This window comes from Melospiza melodia, unplaced genomic scaffold, assembly GCF_035770615.1.
Source record: "Melospiza melodia melodia isolate bMelMel2 unplaced genomic scaffold, bMelMel2.pri scaffold_70, whole genome shotgun sequence".
Taxonomy (NCBI): domain Eukaryota; kingdom Metazoa; phylum Chordata; class Aves; order Passeriformes; family Passerellidae; genus Melospiza; species Melospiza melodia.
This window is the reverse complement of record NW_026948802.1, coordinates 2,242,578-2,263,929: the sequence shown is the minus strand read 5'-3', so window position 1 is coordinate 2,263,929 and position 21,352 is coordinate 2,242,578. Positions and strand designations below refer to the sequence as shown.

Here is a 21,352-nt window from a genome sequence, read left to right as displayed (position 1 = left end):
GGACCTTTGCTCTTAAACAGCTCATCTTTAAAATAATACCCCATAAGCAGACATGGCCCATGAACACAGCTGTGGGAAAAGTTGTGGAAAAAATGAGAGGGACTTCACAATTGCAGATTTGATTGGCAGCTGCTATTCACTGAAATTGAGAGCAATGAGAGAATTATTTTCTTATGAAGAAGTCTCCATAGAATGAAAGAGAGACTCCTCTCCCCAAGAGAACTGAAGGAAGGCTCTTATACAAGTGGTAAACTGACTTAAACTTTTAGGATTTGTCTCATTACATTGTCAGTAACAAATAAAAGGTTGTAGGGAGAGGAGAAGTATTCTAAGAGTTTTGTTCTGCTTCTTATTTCTCTTTCTTTGAGATACTATTAATGATCTTTTCTTTATACCCTTTTAAAGTTTTGAGCCCACTTTGCCTTCTTCCAAATTTGATTTCACAGCAGAAAATCAGTAAGAATATTCTAGTGGGTGCACAGGTAATTAGCCAACACTTAACCCACCACACTAATTGATGCATTGGCTAAGAAATCTCATATTGGTGATCCAAAACCACTACAGCGAACTTCCTGATGAACTGCATGAGAACAGAGGGAAATCAAGGCAGAGCCATGGTTTGTCAGGACTTGCTTGATCCTAATGAGCCCTGTGGTGCATTTGGAGCTGAGCCCTGGAAGTTCAGGGCCTGAGAAGAGATTGCACAAACATTTCCAGGAGTCAAAGTCAGAGGAAACACCCAAAGTGTCTCAAAGCATGAATATGTCCCACTGAGGTCCATCCCCAACACAGGCTCCTCATGGACTCCTTGGAGGAGAGAATTGGAGGCCAGGATGGCACTAAATGCTCTCAGAGACTCAATGTGGAAAGGAAAATCCAAAGTACCTTAAAAATTTTGAGTATCTCAAATCATTGATGAGCCCCACTGAGTGTCAGTACAGAGCTCTCAAGGGACTCATTAAAGCAGAAAATTGGGGTCATGATTGCACAAACTTCTCATAGAGTTTGTATGAAAAGTGAAACACCAAATACTTTAAAATAACTGAAGTACCTTGAAGCATAATGAGCCCACTGAGGATTGTTACTGACAAAGCCCCTCCAGGGACTAATTACAGCAGATAACTGGAGGCCATCTTTGCAATAAACCTCCCAGAAACTCCAAGGCAAAAGAAAAACCCAAAGTCCTTTGAAAAACCTACAGGCACTGGGAGCATTAAGGAGCCCCCAAGGCCATTCCTGAGCAAGGCACCCCAGGGATTCCTTCCAGCAGATCCTTGAGGCCACTGGGATGTGGGCTAGGGGGGGATGCTGATGGCAGGACAAGGGGCTGACAGTGCCCAGCCTGGCTGGGGCTGTGCCAGGAGGCCCCAGGGCCTCAGGACAAGGTGTCTCCTCACAGCCCTTGGTGGCACAGACCCTGCTGTGCCCCAGGGCACAAGGACTTGGCTTCTCTTTGTCTCCACTGTCATCTATGCCTGCAGTTCTCTGCTCTGCCTGGGGCCTGGGGACACTTTCTCAGTCGTGTCCCTTAGTGGGACCCATTAAAAGTCCAAGAAACTTTGGAGTTGGATTCTGCTGTGGAGTTCTGGAGAGGATTCTTCAGCTCCCTCTCAGGGACTGATGTTCAGGGCCTGAGCACAAAGCCCCAGAGGCTCATTAAAGTCCTTGTGCTGTGTCTGTGCTGCTGAGCTGGGCTGGGCTCCTGGCCCAGAGGCAGCTCCTGGTAACCAAGAAGAGCTTCAAAAGCACATTTCTCTTGATGAGCAGCTCTTCTGCCAGCCCAGCAGGGCTGGGGCACTGCCTGCAGCCACCCCGGGCACAGCACAGAGGCACAGAGAGCTTCAATCAGTCAGGGCTGGGAAGGGGCTGAGAAGTGCCTGGGGCAGAATCACTGCCAGCCCTTGGCACAGGAACCTCTGGCTGCAGGACAATGCAGCTGCAGCTCTTAGAATGATCTCCTAAAGCTGGAATATCCCAATGCCTACAGACCCTGTGAGTACATTCTCTGATTGTCTCTTGTGCAGAGCAGCCAGAGGTGCCCAGGGCTGTCCTGCAGAGCAGGGTCCTGCAGCCCAGGGCGCTGTGCTGGGTCAGGGACTCTGCTGCCTGCCAGGGACAGCTCTCAGCCAGCCCTGGCAGCTGCTCCCAGCACTGGGGGACAAGGTCTGGGTGGGAGAAGACAGCTGGTAAGGCTTGGAAGTGTTCTCATGGTGTGGAGAGAACGCTGCATTGTTCAGGATGGCTCCCAGCATGGCATTGAACTGCAGAACATTTCCAAGTAGATTATACAGGGAGCACAGCAAGGCAGGGATTGCATTAAAGGGAAAATCTTGCCTTTGTTATTTAATGCTCTGGGTTGCCTGGATGGGAAATTGCACATAGATATTCATCTTGCCATTAAGGTTGAAAAACTAAAAACAAAAAATTTCTCACAGATTTGAATAAAGCAGGCAGTGACAGAAATCAGCACAGGGCCCTTTACAGGCAGCATCAGTGTTGATTTTCCAGCGTCCTCAGCATTCCTCTGACATTGCTGTCACAGCCTGCAGAGCCAAAGCTGCCCCTGGGCAGTGCCTGAGCTGGGAGGGGTCTGCAGGGCAGAGCTGAGCCCCCAGGGCTGGGCTGGGCTCTGGCAGCACTGCAGGTGTCGGTTTCTCGGCTGTTTGGGTGACCTGGAAAGGCCCAGGGATGGCCTTGGACAGCCCGCGCTTCAAAGGACGAGAAGAGACTTCAGATCTTTTCTCGGTCTCGGTGTTTATTAATTGTTTATCTAAAAGATTTTCTCTCGGCCCGACAGAGGTCTGCACAGCATGTCAGCCATGGGCACACTGAGAGCCCCTGGGGCGGTCACTTATCTTTATACTCGAAGTTACGTATACAATATTTATACTTTTTCCCCAATACCTTTTACCCTTATTAACCAGTGCACTTTTAGTAATAACCAATCCCAAAGTGCCAACATCACCACAGAAGATGGAGGCCAAGAAGAAGAAGAAGAAGAAGAACAGGACATGCCCCAATTCCTCCATCTTACTTCTTTAGACCCCCCTGTACAGAAATCCTAAATCCTGTGTCTTACACTCTAATTAACTTATCCCCTCACCATTCACCCAGTGAAATCCTCCCATCCTCATACAGGTGTCGTCTCCTGTGTAGGATCAAAGTCCAGCCACCAGACTCTTCTGGCAACGTTCCAGGACTCCCGAGCTCCCCAAGGGTGATCTCGGCCACTCTTCACATCAGTCCTGAGGTGCTGAGATACCACATGCAGGGCCCAGCCCTGGGCACAGGGAAGCAGCTGCTGGCAGGGACAGCTCCAGGCAATAGAGCCCTGGGCAGGCAGTGGGGGGAAACTTACTCTGGGATGTGCTGGGATATTTAAAATCCTCTCCAAACCCAACTATTCCATGATTTCTTTTCTTACAGATCCTCATGTAAAGGCACTTTAAATGTCCAACAGCAGCTCCATCAGCCATTTTCTCCTGCTGGCATTAGCAGACACGCGGCAGCTGCAGCTCCTGCACTTCTGCCTCTTGCTGGGAATCTCCCTGGCTGCCCTCCTGGGCAATGGCTTCATCATCAGCGCCATAGCCTGCAGCCACCACCTGCACACGCCCATGTTCTTCTTCCTGCTCAACCTGGCCCTCGCTGACCTGGGCTCCATCTGCACCACTGTCCCCAAAGCCATGCACAATTCCCTCTGGGACACCAGGGACATCTCTTACACAGGATGTGCTGCTCAGCTCTTTTTTTTTGCTTTTTTCATGTCAGCAGAGCTTTCCCTCCTGACCATCATGTGCTATGACCGCTACGTGTCCATCTGCAAACCCCTGCACTACGGGACCCTCCTGGGCAGCAGAGCTTGTGCCCACATGGCAGCAGCTGCCTGGGCCAGTGGTTTTCTCTTTTCACTGCTGCACACAGTCAATACATTTTCCCTGCCCATGTGCCATGGGAATGTCCTGGGCCAGTTCTTCTGTGAAATCCCACAGATCCTCAAGCTCTCCTGTGCTAAAACCTTTCTCAGAGAACTTGGGCTTCTTGCAGTGTGTGCCTGTTTAGGACTTGGATGTTTTGTGTTCATTGTTTTCTCCTATGTGCAGATCTTCAGGGCCGTGCTGAGGATCCCCTCTGAGCAGGGACGGCACAAAGCCTTTTCCACCTGCCTCCCTCACCTGGCCGTGGTCACCCTGTTCATCAGCACCTCATTTTTTACCTACCTAAAGCCCCCCTCCATGTCCTCTGCATCCCTGGATCTGTCAGTGTCAGTTCTGTACTCAGTGGTGCCTCCAGCCCTGAACCCCCTCATCTACAGCCTGAGGAACCAGGAGCTCAAGGCCGCAGTGTGGATACTGATGACTGGATGGTTTCAGAAACATTAAACTGTTGGCCAATTTCTGCAAATCACTTGTAATAAAAGTCATCTTTGATACTTCTGCTTGGTTTCATTTTGGAGGTTCTTTCTCTTTTTATTTTACTTTTTTCACCTTGTCCACTAATAAATATGATTGTGCCATTTCTAATTGTGTTTCTCTCCACCTTCCTTGTGGCAACAGCCTGTGTCAATGAGGGGCTGTGCTCTTGGTTGCTTTAAAGGAACTAAACGATCCCCCAGCATTGTTTTCACCAGAGATGCCCCTTCTGTTCTCTTCTCTGGAGCAGGGACAGGCCATGGGCACTGCTGGGGCAGCACTGACGCCTCAGGCCAGGGCCTGGGGGCTCCAGGCTCCTTGCCCAGGCTCTCTCAAGGACACACCCAGGCCAATGCTCAGCACAGAAAAGCCCCATGAGCAGCCCCAGGCTGGCCGTGTGCAGGCTGGGGGCAAACAGCATGGCTGGGGCTCTGCAAGGGCCCTGGGGGAGATGGGAAGGAGCAGCAGAGCAGGGGCTGATCCATCCCCAGTGCGCTGCACAGCCCAGGGCAGCGTCCCAGAGCATCCCCATGGAGCTGCCAACAACATCCCCCCTCTGCAGCCCTGGCCTCTCCCCCAGCTCACACAGGTGCCCCATCCTTGCAGGCACAGATATATGGCAGCACTGGCTCAGCAGCCCCTCTTTGCATTGCACAGAGCAGGGGGAGCACCCCCATGCTGTTGGTGTGGGGACATGAACCTGAGGGGGCACAAATGCCATCCGCCCCTGGGGGCAGCAAGGGCTGGGGGACACCAGGGAAACCACTCAGCTTTGTCCTGGCCTCTGCAGTCAGCCAGAAAGTTTGTTCCCATGAGCTGGGAGTTTCCTGTCCCACTGCAGACGCTGTTGCTCAGAGCCAGGGCTGCCTGGCAGCCACCCCCAAACTGCCCTGAGCGTTTCCTTGGCTTCACCTTTGCTTTCTTTACTCTTCCTGCTCTAAATTTCTTCCTGTTGCCCACCCCTGTTCCTTCCCCTTCAAACAGCCCATCTCTGCCCTGGTACACCATTGCAGAGATTTGTATTGCCTGCAATGCTGGCACTGGCTACACCATTCCTGATCCAGCCAGGAGCCATTGCCCTTCTTGGCCACCTGGGCACACTGCTGGCTCATGTCCAGCCTGCTGTCCATCAGTGCCTTCAGGGCCTTTTCTGCCTGGCTGCTGTCCAGCCACTCTGTCCCCAGCCTGTATTGCTGCAGGGGTTGTTGTGGCCAAAGTGCAGGATCCAATACATGGACTGGTTAAACCTCACCTTGTTGGATTTGGGCCCTGGATCCAGCCTGTCCAAATCCTGTGCAGAGCCCTCCTACCTTCAAGCAGATCAGCACTCCCAGACAACTTGGTGTCATCTGCAAATTTGCCAATGGTTGACTCAATCCCCTCATCCAGATCATCAGTGCAGATATTGAAATCCATGTTGGCTGGCTGTGATCTCTCGGCCATCCTGTGGTGCCCTGTGATGGCACTCAAGGTGATCTGTTCCATAACCTTGCCGGGCACCCAGGTCAGGCTGACAGGCCTGGAGTTCCCCAGATCCTCCTTCCAGTCCTTGTTTGGGTGGGGTCACACTGGCACCTCCAGACCTCTGGGTGGGAGTGTTACCCAAAATTTGTTAAAATAGAAAACTCCTTAACACCAATGTAGCATTAAGAAGCAACATTCTTTATTCAGCCAGATACACGGGGGACAGCTCCTCCCAAAGCCGTGCATGCTGAGTACAGGAAAGTTTCTGTTTATTTTCTGTATTTTGCACACATATGCATTGATTGTCCTGGACTAAACACACATATGAATATAATTTCCCCAAAATCATTAACGTATTTCCCCTCCCCTTTACCCGTGTGTTCTTCTGTCTGGCGGTCTCTCTGGTGAGCCCTGGTGGTCGTGGACCCCAATGTTCCCGTGGGCCTGGCTGAGCTGGCAGGACACTGAGGCTGCTGAACTTCCAGTTCCCCTTCTCACACAATGGGCACTGTGTGGTTTCCACAGGCCTGGGGTTGTGGAGAACAAGCTGCAGGTGTGAGCTCACCTGGTGCAGACAATTGATCATCTGGTATCATGTGGTCACAGAGTGGGCTGTGACATCACAGAGTGGGTTAGGTGAGGTCATCGAGCAGCCATGGCATCATAGTCTGCCTTTGTGACACCAGAGATCCAGCTGTGACATCACAGGGCAGAGGTGTGACATCACAGTGCAGACTATGACATCACAGACTCTGGTGTGACATCAGAGACCAGCTGTGTGACATTGGAGAATGGGCTGTGACATCCCAGAGCAGGACACGTGACATCCCAGAGGGGCTGTGTGACATCCCAGAGGGGCTGTGTCAGGTCACTGGGTTGGTCACTCTGCCCCAGATCCCCCTCACAGTTTCTCCCAACAAGTCCAATGCTGTCCATGCCCATCAGGGTCCCTGTCCCCCGGGATCCCCCCGGCCCACCTGGAGCCACAGCCTCCACCAAAGGATGTTCCACAGGATCCACCCCAGAGCCTGACATGGGGACAAGGGCCCAGGGCTGTGTGACCAGGACATCAAGGACGGGGATTATCCAGGTCACTTGGCCTGGTTTGGGTTGCCCAGGGCAGGAATGATGTCTGGCAGCTGGAGCAGGGTCTGGGAAGGGCCTCCAAGGTGGGGCTGGAGCCCTTGGGCTGTGAGCAGAGGCTGAGGGAGCTGGGCTGGTCCAGCCTGGAGCAGGGAAAGCTGAGGGGCTCCTCATGCCAGCCTGGCAGTGCCAGCGAGGAGGGGATGGAGAACACAGAGCCAGGCTCTTCACCGGGGGCTGGGGGGAGACAAAAGCCAATGGGTGGAAGGGGAAAGAGGGGAGATCAGCCGGGACAGGAGATGAAATGAGTCAGGCTGCTTTCAGCATTTCCTCAACACCAAGAGCAGCCTGACCTCCCTTCTCCATCCACCACTGACAGATTTGCAAATCAGGATTTGTTGGAGCTGTTTTGCACCACACCAGGATGAGCATCCTGATACAAGAACTAATTGTGTTTGTATCTATTAAAGAACCACATTGTGTGAAATTAATTTTAGTATGGAGATCACTTGTGGATGGTGGAATCATCAGATGCTGCAGGGACCATGCGCATAGCTCAGGGAAGAGTGTGATTGTTATTAAATTGTGTCCTGTTCCACTATAGTCTATTGGCCATGAAGAGAAACTTTCTGTGCCTCTGAGTTCCTGACCCCCAAAGGACACAAACCTGATGAGTTGTGGTTCCCATCCCAGTGGTGGCACCTGCACCTCCCTCCATCCCCAGAGCAGAGCTCCCTTGTCCCACAAAGTCTCTGGCAATGCAGGGATGAAGGAAACAGGACAGGCTGTGGTGAATCAAGTGCAGGGCAGTGCCCAGGAGGAGAATGACTTTTGCATTTGATGGAGATGTGCCTTCCCTTGTCTTTGTTGGCTGACAAGAAATGAACATCCCTCTGTGTCTCGGGCAGCTCCTTCTCCAAGGAAAGCAGGTGGGAGTTGGAGCCAAGGAGCTGAAAGCTGCAGGTGCAGCCTGGGCTGGAGGGAGCTCAGATTTGCACAAGGCTGCTCTGAGTGCCAGCCTTGAATGGGGAAAATGGTGGGTGGGGGTAGGGACAGAGTCTGATTGATTGTCAGCCATGAAGGGTCTTGATTTTCATATCCATTCAAACTGCATGAGGAGGTACTTGGATTCAGTGTCAACTGGAGATTGCTATTAACATTCCCCTGTTAATAAAATAAATTTAAAAAAACTGAAGCAGGACCTAAGAAATGTTTTCTCACAGTGTTTTTATTTTCAGTTGAATGCACTTATGAATTCTCTCTTATTAACCACACAAGATTTGGAAACTGAAATCAAATTATCCAAAGAGGTTTGGCTTTTTAAGGTGTTCTGAATGTTAATGAGCCCTGGGACACTGAATTGCTGCACTCAAGAGCTGAAGGCTGAACAAGCCTCTGGAGCAGGAAAATTCAGCAGCAGCCTCCAAGTTGCTGAGGATGTCAGCAGCCCCCACTGAGGCCATCCCTGCCCAGAGACCGTGGGGGAATGGGCAGACAAGGAGAGCATCCCTGGGGCTGGGGCAGCACAACTAAGAGGCAGCAGCGGCTCCAGCTGGGAAATGGAGTGTGGAATGGGGCTGGGAAAGCCCTGCCTGGGCTGGGCCAAGCCGGACACAAAAGCCCTGAAATCCCATCTCCCAAACAATTTTCTTAATGAGACATTTAAAAGGAATTACAATTGTTTGTGTCCTCTGAGTTGGACTCCCTGGAAAATACCAACAAGAGATTCTCAGGAGCTCAAAACAACAAAACAGGCTTTACTGGCAACTTTAGAAAATCAGAGAAACTTTGGCAAAAGGTTTATTACGACATTGTAGTGGTTTTGGTTTGTTAATTTAGGATTTTTCTAATTGTGAGATTTCCTAATTAATGTACTGATGAGTGTGGTGGGTTTTAGTGTCGGTTAATTATTTATGTATTTATTTTGTTGTGAGATTGGATTACGAGAAAGGTAAAGTAAGCCAAAACATTTAAAAGGGTTTAAAGGACAATTTTATTGAAAATAAATTTAAAAGAGAGAGGTAGTAAGAATTAAATTAAACTCTTTAGAACACTTTTTTTTCTCTGCAACTTTTTCTTTTTACTGACAATGTAAAGAAAGTAAACTTAAAATTTCTACTTAGTTTACTAATTGTAGAATACTCTTTTTTCAGTTTAATTCTAAAATGTTTTAAAGATGAGTTGTTTAAAGGTAACAGTTTTTATTATTTTCTTCTAAAATTATTTTTATCTCTGGGAATAGAGATCTTCTCTTGGGGATACTGGATTACTTCTTTTCCCCTGCCTAATCTTTTGATGAAATTACAGTTATTTAAATGTTTGTTTACTTTAGTATGGAAGTTTTTGTTTGATATTATTTTGAATTTTGGTTTTTAGTTTTATGTGTAATAAAGGAAAAGAGTTTTTTCTTTATAGTTTATAAGAAGATTTTAGTTTTAAGATGAAGATATTTTTTTCTTCTTTTTTATTTGGGATTTAATTTCTCGTTTACTGACTTTGATGGTTTTATATTGTTTTTTATATGCTTGTATTTTGGGGTTTTTTTATACTTGAGGGAGTATTGAAGTATTGAAAGGATTAACACCTGACCTGTCAATAACTTGTGGTGGAAGTTGTGGTTGGACTCTGTTGGGATTGGTTTTATGGTTTGTTTTTCGGGTGTTTTGTGTTTAATTTTAGTTGTTAGGTTATTTTCTATGGGTTGCAGGTTGTAGAGGTTTATGGTTTGAGTGGTGTTGGGGGAAGGGGACTTGATCCTAAATTTTAATAGGTGTGTCTAGCTTTGTTCTGGTTAGGGTTTTGTAGAACCTTTTTTTTTTCCTGTTTGGTAGTTTTTGGGGTATGGTTTGGTTAGAATGGGGTCAATGGGGGGGGCATCCTGGGGGAGGTGGGGGAAAGGGGCTCAGCCCACGGCAGGGTTCCTTGGTTTGGTTTGGTTTGGTTTGGTTGAGATGGGGGCCAGGGCCAGGGCCTGCTGCTGCTTTGTTGACTGGAAAAGAAAGAGGAGGTTCCTGGCTTTTTTCATCTTTAACATATGTGTTTCACAGAGGTGTGTTCAGTACCTTAATAGTTTAACAGATTGTCAGTTACACAAAAAGTTTTGAATTGCTTTTGAAAATTCTTCTCGTGTCAAACAATGACAGACATTCAATCAACAAAAAACACTTCTCAAAGCATTGACTAGGCCCATTCGACTTGACAAACTCTAAGCCTGTTCAATTTAATGTTAATCAAAATTTGCAGGAGCACAGAAACAGAAAACACAAAAAGACAGAAAGACAAAAATGATATAAAGAGGCACACACAGAGCTACCAGCTCCTGGATTTCAGTGGTGTTCAGATGAAAATTCCAAGAGGAGGTAGGGTCAAGATATGTGCTTGCATTGTGGTCAGCCTTTAATACCCCTTGATCTGCCTGAGCCCTTCCGCCAGGTCAGACTTGGTGGCATTTGGTCTCTCAGGAGCTGGGCTGGGGGCTGCAGAGGTGGCTGTGTGTCGCAGACATTTTTTTCACAGAAATCCTTTCTTTCAGATTTCTGCATTTTCTGGGAAGCAAGGGCCTCAGAAAAAGAATGTAAACAATTATTATCAGCTGCTGTGAAATGCAACAGGGGCCTCTGTGATTGGTCTCATGTGCTTGTTTATAATTAAGAGCCAATCACAGGAACAAGCTGGGGAATGACTCCCTGGACACAACTTTGTTATAGAATTCTTTTTTTCTATTCTTAGCTTAGCAAGCATCTGCAAACTTCTCTCTTTATTCTATTTAGTATAGTAATATGTATTATATATCATATATCAATAAATCCAGCCTTCTGATCAAGAAACAAGATTCTCGTCTCTGTCTCACCTCCAGCGACCCACTCAGGACACTGTAATAGCTGTGGAGCATTGCCTGTGCTGTGCCAGGGACGACAGCCTGCAAGAACAGAGGAACAGGGCAGGGACACCATGGGACAGCCTGGGCTGCACAGGGCACAGAGATGGGCAGCAGCTGCAAGACAGCCCTGCCAGACCCAACATGGGCAGCACTTTGGCCATGGCTGCTGGGCCTGAGCCTGAGGCCATGAGGGGACAAGTGACCCTGGCAGGGCTGAGGCCTCATTGCCTCCTCGTCCCTGCTCAGCAGCCTGGCAGGGGCCGCCCCATGCTCCTGCCCTTGGCATTGCACATCCCCACATGCCAGCGCCCATCCCGGGAAGAGCCCTGAGCAAGGAGGGAGGGACAGGATCTGCCTGGCCAGGGGCTGGGGCTCAGGCCTTGGCCCTTTGCATTCCTCAAACACATCCAGCTTTGCTCAGCACCAGAGACACCTTTGCCTTGCTTATCCCCAGCTGTCATCACTGCCTCCAGTGTTCTGCTCTCCCTGGAACCTGGGGACACTTTCTCAGTCCTGTCCCTGACAGGGATCTCTTCAAAGTGCAAGAAACTTCAGCATGTCAATGTAACTGAGTTCTTGAGTGTTTTGTGTCATCACTGAGGGAGTTGTGACATCACAGAGCTGGCTGTTGCATCACAGAGTAGGATGTGAGGCCATAGAGCAGACTCTGCCATCATAAAGTATGAATCTGTGGCATCAAAGATTGGTTTGTGACATCACCAGGTGGCTGTGTAACATCATAGAGCAGGCTGTGACCTCACAGAACAGACTGTGATATCACAAAAAGACAGTGACATCACATGGTGACTTTTTTGACATCACAGTGTCTTCTGTGGCATCACAGAGATGGCTCTATCACATCACAGGGTGACGTCTCAGATGACTGTGTGATATCACAGGAAGGCTGTGTGACATCACAGGGGCTGTGTGAGGGCACTGGGGAGGTCACTCTGCCCCGGCCCCCCTCACAGTTCCCCCCAGAGCAGTCCAACCCTGCTCGTGCACAGCGGGGTCCCCTGTCCCCCCGGGTCCCCCCGCCCCCGGCCCCGCAGCCTCCCCCAGAGGATGTTCCACGAGATCGACCCCAGAGCCTGACATGGGGACGGGGGGCCAGGGCCCTGGGGGTGGCACAGGGGGACAGGGACCCCCCGGCAGCGTCCCCGTGTCCCCCAGGGCCAGAGCCTGGGCCAGGGCTCCTTCACCATCATGAACGAGGGCTTGAGAGCACTGAAAAAATCCCCAGCAAGGGATCAGCAAAAACCAGATTTATTATTAAGGGACACGGCACAAAGTTCCTTGCCAAGAGTCACTCTACACCTGAGTGGACACTTCAGGCACATGAAAGAAACAAAGCAACAACAAAACCAAACATAATCCAGGCAATCAAACCAGAAATGAACTGAGAACTGTCCCTGTCTGTGTGTGTGACACAAGCACTGTAAGGGCAAGGATAAAAGGAATATGGCTTAAAAGCTTAACAGACCTCAAGCTTAACAGGACTTATCTTATACCTTATATTTAACTGATACAGTCAAGTTCACAATTTAGCAAAAGAAAAGCACTTAACAGTATTTAACCTAACTGAAAACCTATGTTAGAAATTTAACAGAGGAATAACACTTCACAATATTCAACTTAGCTTATAAGTTATATTAAGCATAACAACTTAGCAAAAGAACAACTCTTAGCAGCATTTGACTTAGCTGAGACTTCATGACTTTACCTTACCTACAGGCCGGACTGACTCAGCTATTCAAGGCACTCCAACTCCTCAGAAAGGAGCATTTCTGCCACATTTCCCCAGCACAGGCACTCCTGTGTACACACAGACACCAATAGTCAGTGCAGGGCACCTGTGAGCAATTCCCCTGAGGGCAGGGAATGCTCCCTGTGGATCCTTTGGCTTCTCCCCAGTGGGTGAAGGGTTGAGCCTGGAGGAGTGGGGGCATTGGCCCAGGCTCTGTGGTTGTTCAGGATCCCCGGGTGCAGCAAACGGGAGAGTTCCCGGCTGGGAGAGGCCCCACTCAGAGGGAGTCGCTGGCCCAGGAGAGCTCCAAGGGCTCCTTTTGGAGCGCTGTTTGCAGGGCCCCAAGAGAGAAGCTTCAGTCCCAGCAATGGTTCATCCTGGCCGCACTTGGCACCAACAGCTTTCTTTGGCAGGGTGAGAACAGGGATGTTGTGCCACTGAGGGAACAGAAACAGTTCCCAAGGCTGCTCCTCCAGAAACCAGGAGCTGGTTGGGCAGCAGCAGTGCCTGGAGCAGACAGTGTTTGTGATGAGCTGCAGAGGAGCTGAGCCCAGGGGCTGTTGGCCAAGGCACAGGCCCAAGGAGCATTTCTCAGCTGGCAGGGCAGCCTGAGAAGGGGAGGGGGAATGCAGCAGCACAGGGCCCATGGAACCAAGGGACCATTGTGACACTGTGGGGCCCTGTGACACCAAGGGACCAATCTGACAATGTGGTATCTCATGGAATCATGGAGACCACTGTGACATTTCTGGGCTTCATGGAACTGAGGGGGCTGTACTGACACTGTGTGGCTCCATGGAGTGTAGGAATCATTGTGACACTGAGAGGCCCCATCAAACCAGGGGTCCATTGTGACACCACGGGGCCTCATGGAGACATGGAGACCATTGGGACACTTTGGGGTGTTATGGAACCAAGGGGCCATTGTGACACTGCAATACTCAATGGAGTCAAAGGTCCATTGTGATGTTTCAAGGCCTCATGGAACCATGGAGAGACCATTAAGACACTTCACAGCCTCATGGAACAAAGGGGCCATTGTGACACCGTTGGGCACCATGGAACCAAGGAGATCATTGTGACACTGAGGAGACTCATGGAATCATGGAGACCATTGTGAAACTGAGAGGACTCATGGAACCAGTGAGACCATTGTGGCCCTGGGAGTCCCCACAGAACCTAGAGGACCATGGTGATACTGTGGGGCCTCATGAAACCAAGAGGCTTTTGTGACACTGCAGGGCTGCATGGAACCAAAGCTCCAGGGTGACACAGAAGGGCCTCCTTTCATCAATGGTCCATTGAGACATTGTGTAGCCAAAGGAGACCATTGTGACACTGCAAACCTCCAGGGTCCAAAGGTCCATTGTGACATTGCCGGGCTCATGGAACAGAGGAGTCATATGACATTGTGGGGCCTGGGGAACCACGGAGACCATTGTGACACTGCAAGGCCTCATGGAATTGCTGGGACCCCCAGGGTCATTGGGGGGCTGTATGGAATCAAGTGGCCATTGTGAAAATACGGGGCACCATAAAACCAAGGGAACACAGAACAGGTCTGGCTGGTTTGGCCTCCCATGGACTGCCTGACTGGTCTAGCTGACCCTGTAATGTTGAGGATCTCTTCTCATCTGCTGCTGAAACACTGGGGCTCCATTCTTACCTTCCTATGGAAAAGATCTGTCATTCTCCTCCAGGCACCCATGTCCAGAATTGGGATTTCACCTACAAATATCCTTATTTCCAAAGATTGTTTCCATAGAAATATTGCCAGGACAAGTCTTTCTGGAAGTGGTTTCTCAAGGATCACCTCCCATCTGCTCCTGAAACACAGGGGAAGGCTCCATGCTTTCCTTTCTATGGAAAAGAATTGTGCTGCTTCTCCAGGTGCCAATGGCTGAGATTGAGATTCTACCTCCAAAATTCCATAAATCTAAAGACTGCTCTCAGACAAAATCTGCCATTCCTGATAAGTCTGGCTGGCCTTGGACTAGTGAGGCTCTCACCTGCCTTCCAAACACTGGGGATCTGTGCTATGGAAAAGAACTGTCCTTCTCCTCCAGGTGCCCATGGCCAAATTTGGGTTCCACCTCCAACATTCCCTGTTGTGACAGACTGGAGGAGATTGTTGGCTACAAACATTTCATGTGTCAGGCAGTAAGGGGCAGGTCCAGCCTTGCCTTGCCCTGGAACGCCAGCCCTGCCCTACCCTGGAACCCCAATCCCCCCAGAGCCTCTATCCCAGCCCAGCAGTGTCTGCCAGTCCCTGGCACAGCCCAGGCAATGCTCCACAGCCACCTCTGCAGCCCCCAGCCCAGCTCCTGAGGGACCAAATGAGCCACAGTCCCACCTGGGGGAAGGGCCCAGGGAGACCAAGGGGTATTGAAGGCTGACCACAAGGCAAGCACACATCTTGGCCCTACCTTCTCTTGGAATTTCCATCTGAACTGTGCTGGAATCCAGGAGTTGGTAACTCTGTCTGTGCTTCTCTAAATCTTATTTTTATTTTCCTCTTTCTAATTCCCTCTTCTTGCAAATTTTTATTAACTTAAAATGCAACAGGCTTAGAGTTTGTGAAGTTGAATGGGCCAAGGTAATGGTTTGAGAAGTGTTTCTTGTTGATTGAATGTTGTATTAAACCTTTTGCCAAAATTTCTCTGAATTTCTAAAGTTCCCAGTAAAGGCTGTTTTCCTCTTTTGAGGTCTTGAGAATCTCTTGATAGTATTTCTCCAGTGAATCCAAATCAGAAGACACAGACAATTGTGATTTCTTTTAAATGTCTCCTTGAGTGAGTTGTTTTGGGAGATGGCAGTCAGGGCTTCACTGTCCTGCTGGGCACAGCCCAGGCAGGGCTTTCCCAGCCACATTCCACACTCCATTTCCCAGCTGGAGCTGCTGCTGCCTCTGAGTTGTGCTGCCCCAGCCCCAGGGACGCTCTCCTTGTCTGCCCATTCCCCCACGGTCTCTGGGCAGGGATGGCCTCAGTGGGGGCTGCTGACATCCTCAGCACCTTGGAGGCTGCTGCTGAATTTTCCTGCTGCAGAGGCTTGTTCAGCCTTCAGCTCTTCAGTGCAGGAATTCAGTGTCCCAGGGCTCATTAACATTCAGAACACCTGAAAAACCCGAGCCTCTGGGAGTCATTTGATTTAAGTGTTCTAATCTTTTGTGGTTGATTAGTCAGATTTCAGAAGCCTATTCAATGTGAATACCCTGAGATTAAAAAGACAGAAAGAAAATATTTTTTTAGGTCCTATAATTTTTTTTTCACTAGTAATTCATTGACATGTGCAATGTTCAGACTGAATCCCTGTACCTCCTCATGCAGTTTGAATGGATATGAAAATCAAGACCCTTCATGGCTGACAATCAATCAGACTCTGTGCCTACCCCAACCCCACCATTTCCCCTATCCAAGCCCTGGGACTCAGAGCAGCCTTGTACAAATCTGAGCTCCTTCCACTCCACACTGGACCTAGCCAACTGACCACAGATGAACAGGATACATTTTAATAACAATCACACAATTAAAATAACAATCACACAATTACAAACTCTTCCCTGAGCCATGTGCAATGTCCCAGCAGGGTCTGATGAGTCCACCATTCACAAGTGATTTCCATACTAAAATTTATTTCACACAAACGTGGTTCTGTGATAGATATAAACACAATTAAGATCTTATATCAGGATGCCCCTTCTGGAGTGAGGACAGAACAGCTTGAACAATTCCTGATTTGCAAAGCTGTCAGTGGTGGATGGAGAAGGGAGGTCAGGCTGCTCTTGGTGTTGAGGAAATGCTGAAACCAGCCTGACTCCTTTCATCTCCTCCTGTCCTGGCTGATCTCCCCTCTTTCCCCTCCCACCCATTGGCTTTTTTTTCCCACCAGGCCCCCTCGTGAAGAGCCTGGCTCTGTGTTCTCCATCCCCTCCTTGCTGGCACTGCCAGGCTGGGATGAGGAGCCCCTCAGCCTTCCCTGCTCCAGGCTGGACCAGCCCAGCTCCCTCAGCCTCTGCTCACAGCTCCAGACAAAATTGGTACTTCTCCATAATTCCCTACATGCAAGGGTTTCTCCCAGACAAAAGCTGCAAGGACAGACAGGCCTGGCTCAATTTGGCCTCTGGTGGTTGCCTCTAATCTAAACACTGGGGCTCTGTCCTTTCCTTCCTGAGGGAAAGAACTGGCCTTCTCATCCAGGTGCTCATGGGCTGAAATTGGGATTCTTCCCCCAAAATTCCGTAAATCTGAGATACAGAATAGTTATATCTGAGATACAAGATATTTATTCTGTTGCTCCCAGGTGAAAGCTGCCAGGACATACAGATCTGGCTGGCCTTGGCCTCCAGTGGCTGCTGTTTATCAGCTCCTGGAAGACTGGGGCTCCACGCTTTCCTTCCTGCTTTCCTTCCTGTGGAACCATGATGACACTTCAGGGCCTCATGGATCCAAGGGACCATTGTGACACTGTGTGGCCTCATGGAACCAAGGACATCATTGGGACTCTGTTGGGCTGCATGGTCCCAAGGGGCCAGTGTGAAACAGCAGAGCTTTGTGGAACCAAGAGGCCATTGCTGCATTTCAGGGCCTCCTGGAGCCAAAGGGCCGTTGTGATCCTGCGGGGCACCGTGGATCCATGGAGAGCATTGTGGCATTGCAAGGCCCCATGGAATCATGGAGACCATTTTGACACTGTGGGGCCCCAGGGAACGAAAGGGCCACTGTGACCCTGCAGGGACTCATGGAAGCACGGGGCCATTGTGACACTGCAGAAGCAAGGAGAACATTGTGATACAGCAGAGCACCATGAAACCAAGGCAACATGGAACAGATCTGGCTAGCTTGGCCTCCCAGGAGCCACCTGACAGGTCCAGCTGATCTTGGAATGTTGAGGGCTGCCTCTCATCAGCCTCTGGAGAACTGGGGCTCCATGCTTTCCTTCTTATGGAAAAGAACTGTCCATCTTTACAGGTGCCCACAGCCAAAATGAATACTCCCCCTGAAAAATTTCCTGTATGTAAGGGTATCTCCCAGATAAAAGCTGCCAGGAGAGACAGGACAGAGAGCTCTGACTGGCCTTGGCCTCTTGTGGTCATCCTCATCTCAAGGAAGCCCTGAGGAAAATATTTGAACAGGTTTGACTGCTGGAACATCAATGGGTCTCATGCTCTTAAAAACTCAGATGCTCTTCTCATCATATGTGTCTTTTTTTCCCTTATTGTGTATTATCCATTAAATAATTTATTCTGCTAAAAAATATTAATCTTATCACTCTACCAGTGTATCTGACACAAAACTCCTCCTCTACATATGGATGCAGGTCACCTGTATAAGCAAACACAAGAAACAATCCAGCAGGAATTATTTATCGCTGCTCCCATCTATCACATCTCTGGAGATGGAGGTGCAGCCCCAGCACTTGGCAGGGCTCAGGGGCTCACAAGCTCAGCTCCCACCCAGAGAACTTGTGGACTCTGGGCTGCTCTTCTTGGTATCTGCACGCTCAGCCAGGCTGAGATGGACACTGATGGTTTCTGGGCCAGGCTCTCTGAGCACAGCCCAGCTCCCTGCAAGCTCTGCCAGCTGCCCTGAGCTCTGGGCAGCACCAAGGGCCTCTCCCCAGCCCAGCCCAGCCGGCTCTGGCCCCACAGCTCTGCTCAGGCCAGGCTGCTCTGGGCACTGCCCCACGGCCTCAGCCCCTGGCAAGGGCACAGCAGCAGCTGCAGCTGCCACAGGACTCAGCCCCAGCCATGGGGGAAGGGGCTTGGCCAAGGCCAAAGGAGGCTCCCTGGCTGCCCTGCTGCCCTCGGGCTGAGGTGCTGAGAGCTCTGCAGCCCCTGCTGCCATCCCATCTGCCCAGGGCAGCACAAGAGCCGCGGCCTTGGGGCCCTCAAGAGCTGCTCCTGCTCCAGGCCCAGGGCCCATCCCAGAGCTGGGGCAGCCACAAAGCTGTGCCCCTTTCTGTAAATTGCTGCTCTTATGGGGATGGATCCTCAGCCACTTGGAGGTTGCTGATGAATTTTACTCCTTCTGAGGCCTCTTCTTTCTTGAGCTCTTCAGTTCAGGAATTCACTGACAAAGGCTCATAAACATTTGCCCAAAATGCCAAGAAAAGCCCCTGAGAATCATTTAAGTTCTAAATTCTTTTGCGGTTAATTAGACAAATTTCAGAAGTGTATTCAAAGTGAATATACTGTATTGAAAACAATTAGGAGAGAATTGTTTTGTCTTGTTAAGTTCTCTTTTCCTCTTTATAGATTGGTATCAGCAATGTCCAATTGATACTGACCCCAAGCACCTTCTAATGCTGTCAGAATAGATATGAAAATCAACACCTTTTATTGCTATGAATAACACTTTGTCCCTACCTCTTTCCCACTGTTACGAAAGAATTTCTACACGTCTAATTCAATAAACAACAAAGTTGAATTTAGCAGCAATTTTAACTGAGCAGCAATTTTATATAAAATACTACAGTCAAATAAACTCTAACAGATACCAAAAAATTTCTCAGTGGTTCTGATAAAGCATAAGCAAAACTGATCAATCAGGATATGGGGAGGGTTTTTCTCACTCTCCTGTACAAAAAGCACAGGAATCCAAACACAAGTTTATATACTATATACTGTATGCTAATACAGATTCATCAATATTTTCCCATAAATCTCTTCCTCTTTTTGATTCTTGAAATCTATGTCACTGTACTTCACAGCGCATGCTCGCACTATTGCTAAGGGGTCTTTTGGCTCTTTGGTGGTCACATCCAATGAAGGCTTCTCTTTATTGTCACTATTCTTTGAACAACCCCACATGTTGCAGATGCGCCCCAAGTCATGTAGAAGCCAGCATTATATTCCAAAAGAAAGCCTTTTCATTTCATAGACACCTGAAATAATTTCAATTCTGTTTATTTCAAGGTTGATTCTCTAATTATCCCAAGACATACTCCGTTTTCAGATGCTACTTGTCTCAATCTACATCCTGGATCCTATAATCTCATGAACATCTGAAAACATCTGTTTTGTGACACTAATTATATATTCTTTTCCTCTATTACTTTTTTCTAAAATATCGATACAGTTACCATTGCTGGCATGAATCCTATTCATTTATCGCACCACCATTTCCCTCATCCAGCCCCTGGCACTCAGAGCATCTGAGCAATGGAGTCACATCCAGGGGTGTCCCCAGGGCTCAGGATTTTGGCCAGGTCAGTGAAATCTCTTTATTGCTGATCTGGATGAGGCCATCGAGGGCACCCTCAGTCAGTTCCCAGGTGAGCCCAAGCTGGGTGGCAGTGTGGCTGTGCTGGGGGGCAGGAAGCTCTGCAGAGGGATCTGGCCAGGCTGGAGCCATGGTCCCAGGACAATGGGATGAGGTTCACCACAGCCAAGGGCCGAGTCCTACCCTCGGCTTACAACCACCCCAAATCCCTGATCCCCACAGCCTGTTCTGTCTCCGTCATCCCTGCATTGCCAGGGACTTTCTGGGACAAGGGAGCTCTGCTCTGGGGTGGAAGGAGGTCCAGGTGCAACCCCTGGAGTGGGAACCACAACTCATCAGGTTTGTGTCCTTTGGGGGTCAGGAACTGGTGGGACTCTGAGGCACTGAAAGTTTCTCTTCATGGCCAACAGACCACAGTTGAACAGGACACAATTTAATAACAATCACACTCTTCCCTGAGCTATGTGCAATGTCCCAGCAGTGTCTGATGAGTCCACCATTCACAAGTGATTTCCATACTAAAAGTAATTTTAGACATATGTGGTAATAGATATAAACACAATTAAGTTCTTGTATCAGGATGCTCCTTCTGGAGTGGGTGCAAAAGAGCTCAAAATTCCTGATTTGCAAAGCTTTCAGTGGTGGATGGAGAAGGGGTGTCAGGCTGCTTTTTGTGTTGAGGAAATGCTGAAACCAGCCTGACTCCTTTCATCTCCTCATGCCCTGGCTGATCTCTTCTCTTTCTCCTTCCATCCATTGGTGTTTGTCTCCCCCCAGCCCCCTGTGAAGAGCCTGGCTCTGTGTTCTCCATCCCCTCCTTGCTGGCACTGCCAGGCTGGCATGAGGAGCCCCTCAGCCTTCCCTGCTCCAGGCTGGACAAGCCCAGCTCCCTCAGCCTCTGCTCACAGCCCAAGGGCTCCAGCCCCACCTTGGAGGCCCTTCCCAGACCCTGCTCCAGCTGCCAGACATCTTTCCTGCCCTGGGGAACCCAACCCAGGCCACAGTGACCTGGATAATCTCAGTCCTTGCTGTCCTGGTCACACAGCCCTGGCCCCTTGTCCCCATGTCAGGCTCTGGGGTGGATCCTGTGGAACATCCTTTGGTGGAGGCTGTGGCTCCAGGTGGGCCGGGAGGATCCTGGGGCACAGGGACCCCGCTGGGCATGGACAGCATTGGACTTGTTGGGAGAAATTGTGAGGGGGAGCTGGGGCGGAGTGACCAACCCAGTGACCTGACACAGCCCTGCTGGGATGTCACACAGCCCCTCTGGGATGTCACATAGCCCCTCTGTGAGGTCACAGCCCCTTCTCTAATGTCACACATTGGTCTCTGATGACACAGCCAACTTTGTGATGTCACAGCGTTCTCTGTGATATCAGATCTCTGCCATGTGATGTCACAGATGCAGTCTATGAGGTCATAGTTCTCGATGACCTCACATAACCCACTCTGTGATGTCATAGCCCACTCTGTGACCTCATGTTTCCAGATGATCAATTGTGTATACCAGGTGAGCTCACACCTGGAGCTTGTTCTCCACAGC

At 49.6% G+C, this 21,352-nt stretch overlaps 1 protein-coding gene across 1 annotated transcript in view; it reads left to right on the top strand.

Moving 5' to 3' along the window:
• Positions 1-3,722: 3,722 nt before the first annotated feature.
• Positions 3,723-21,352, top strand: part of LOC134413989 (olfactory receptor 14J1-like) — a gene marked incomplete at its 5' end in the record, with an annotated part of 40,826 nt that continues 23,196 nt past the window's right edge. Inside the window, one exon of the mRNA XM_063147994.1 lies at positions 3,723-4,343. Coding sequence (XP_063004064.1) covers positions 3,723-4,343 — 621 coding nt within the window. The remainder of the gene's footprint in view (positions 4,344-21,352) is intronic.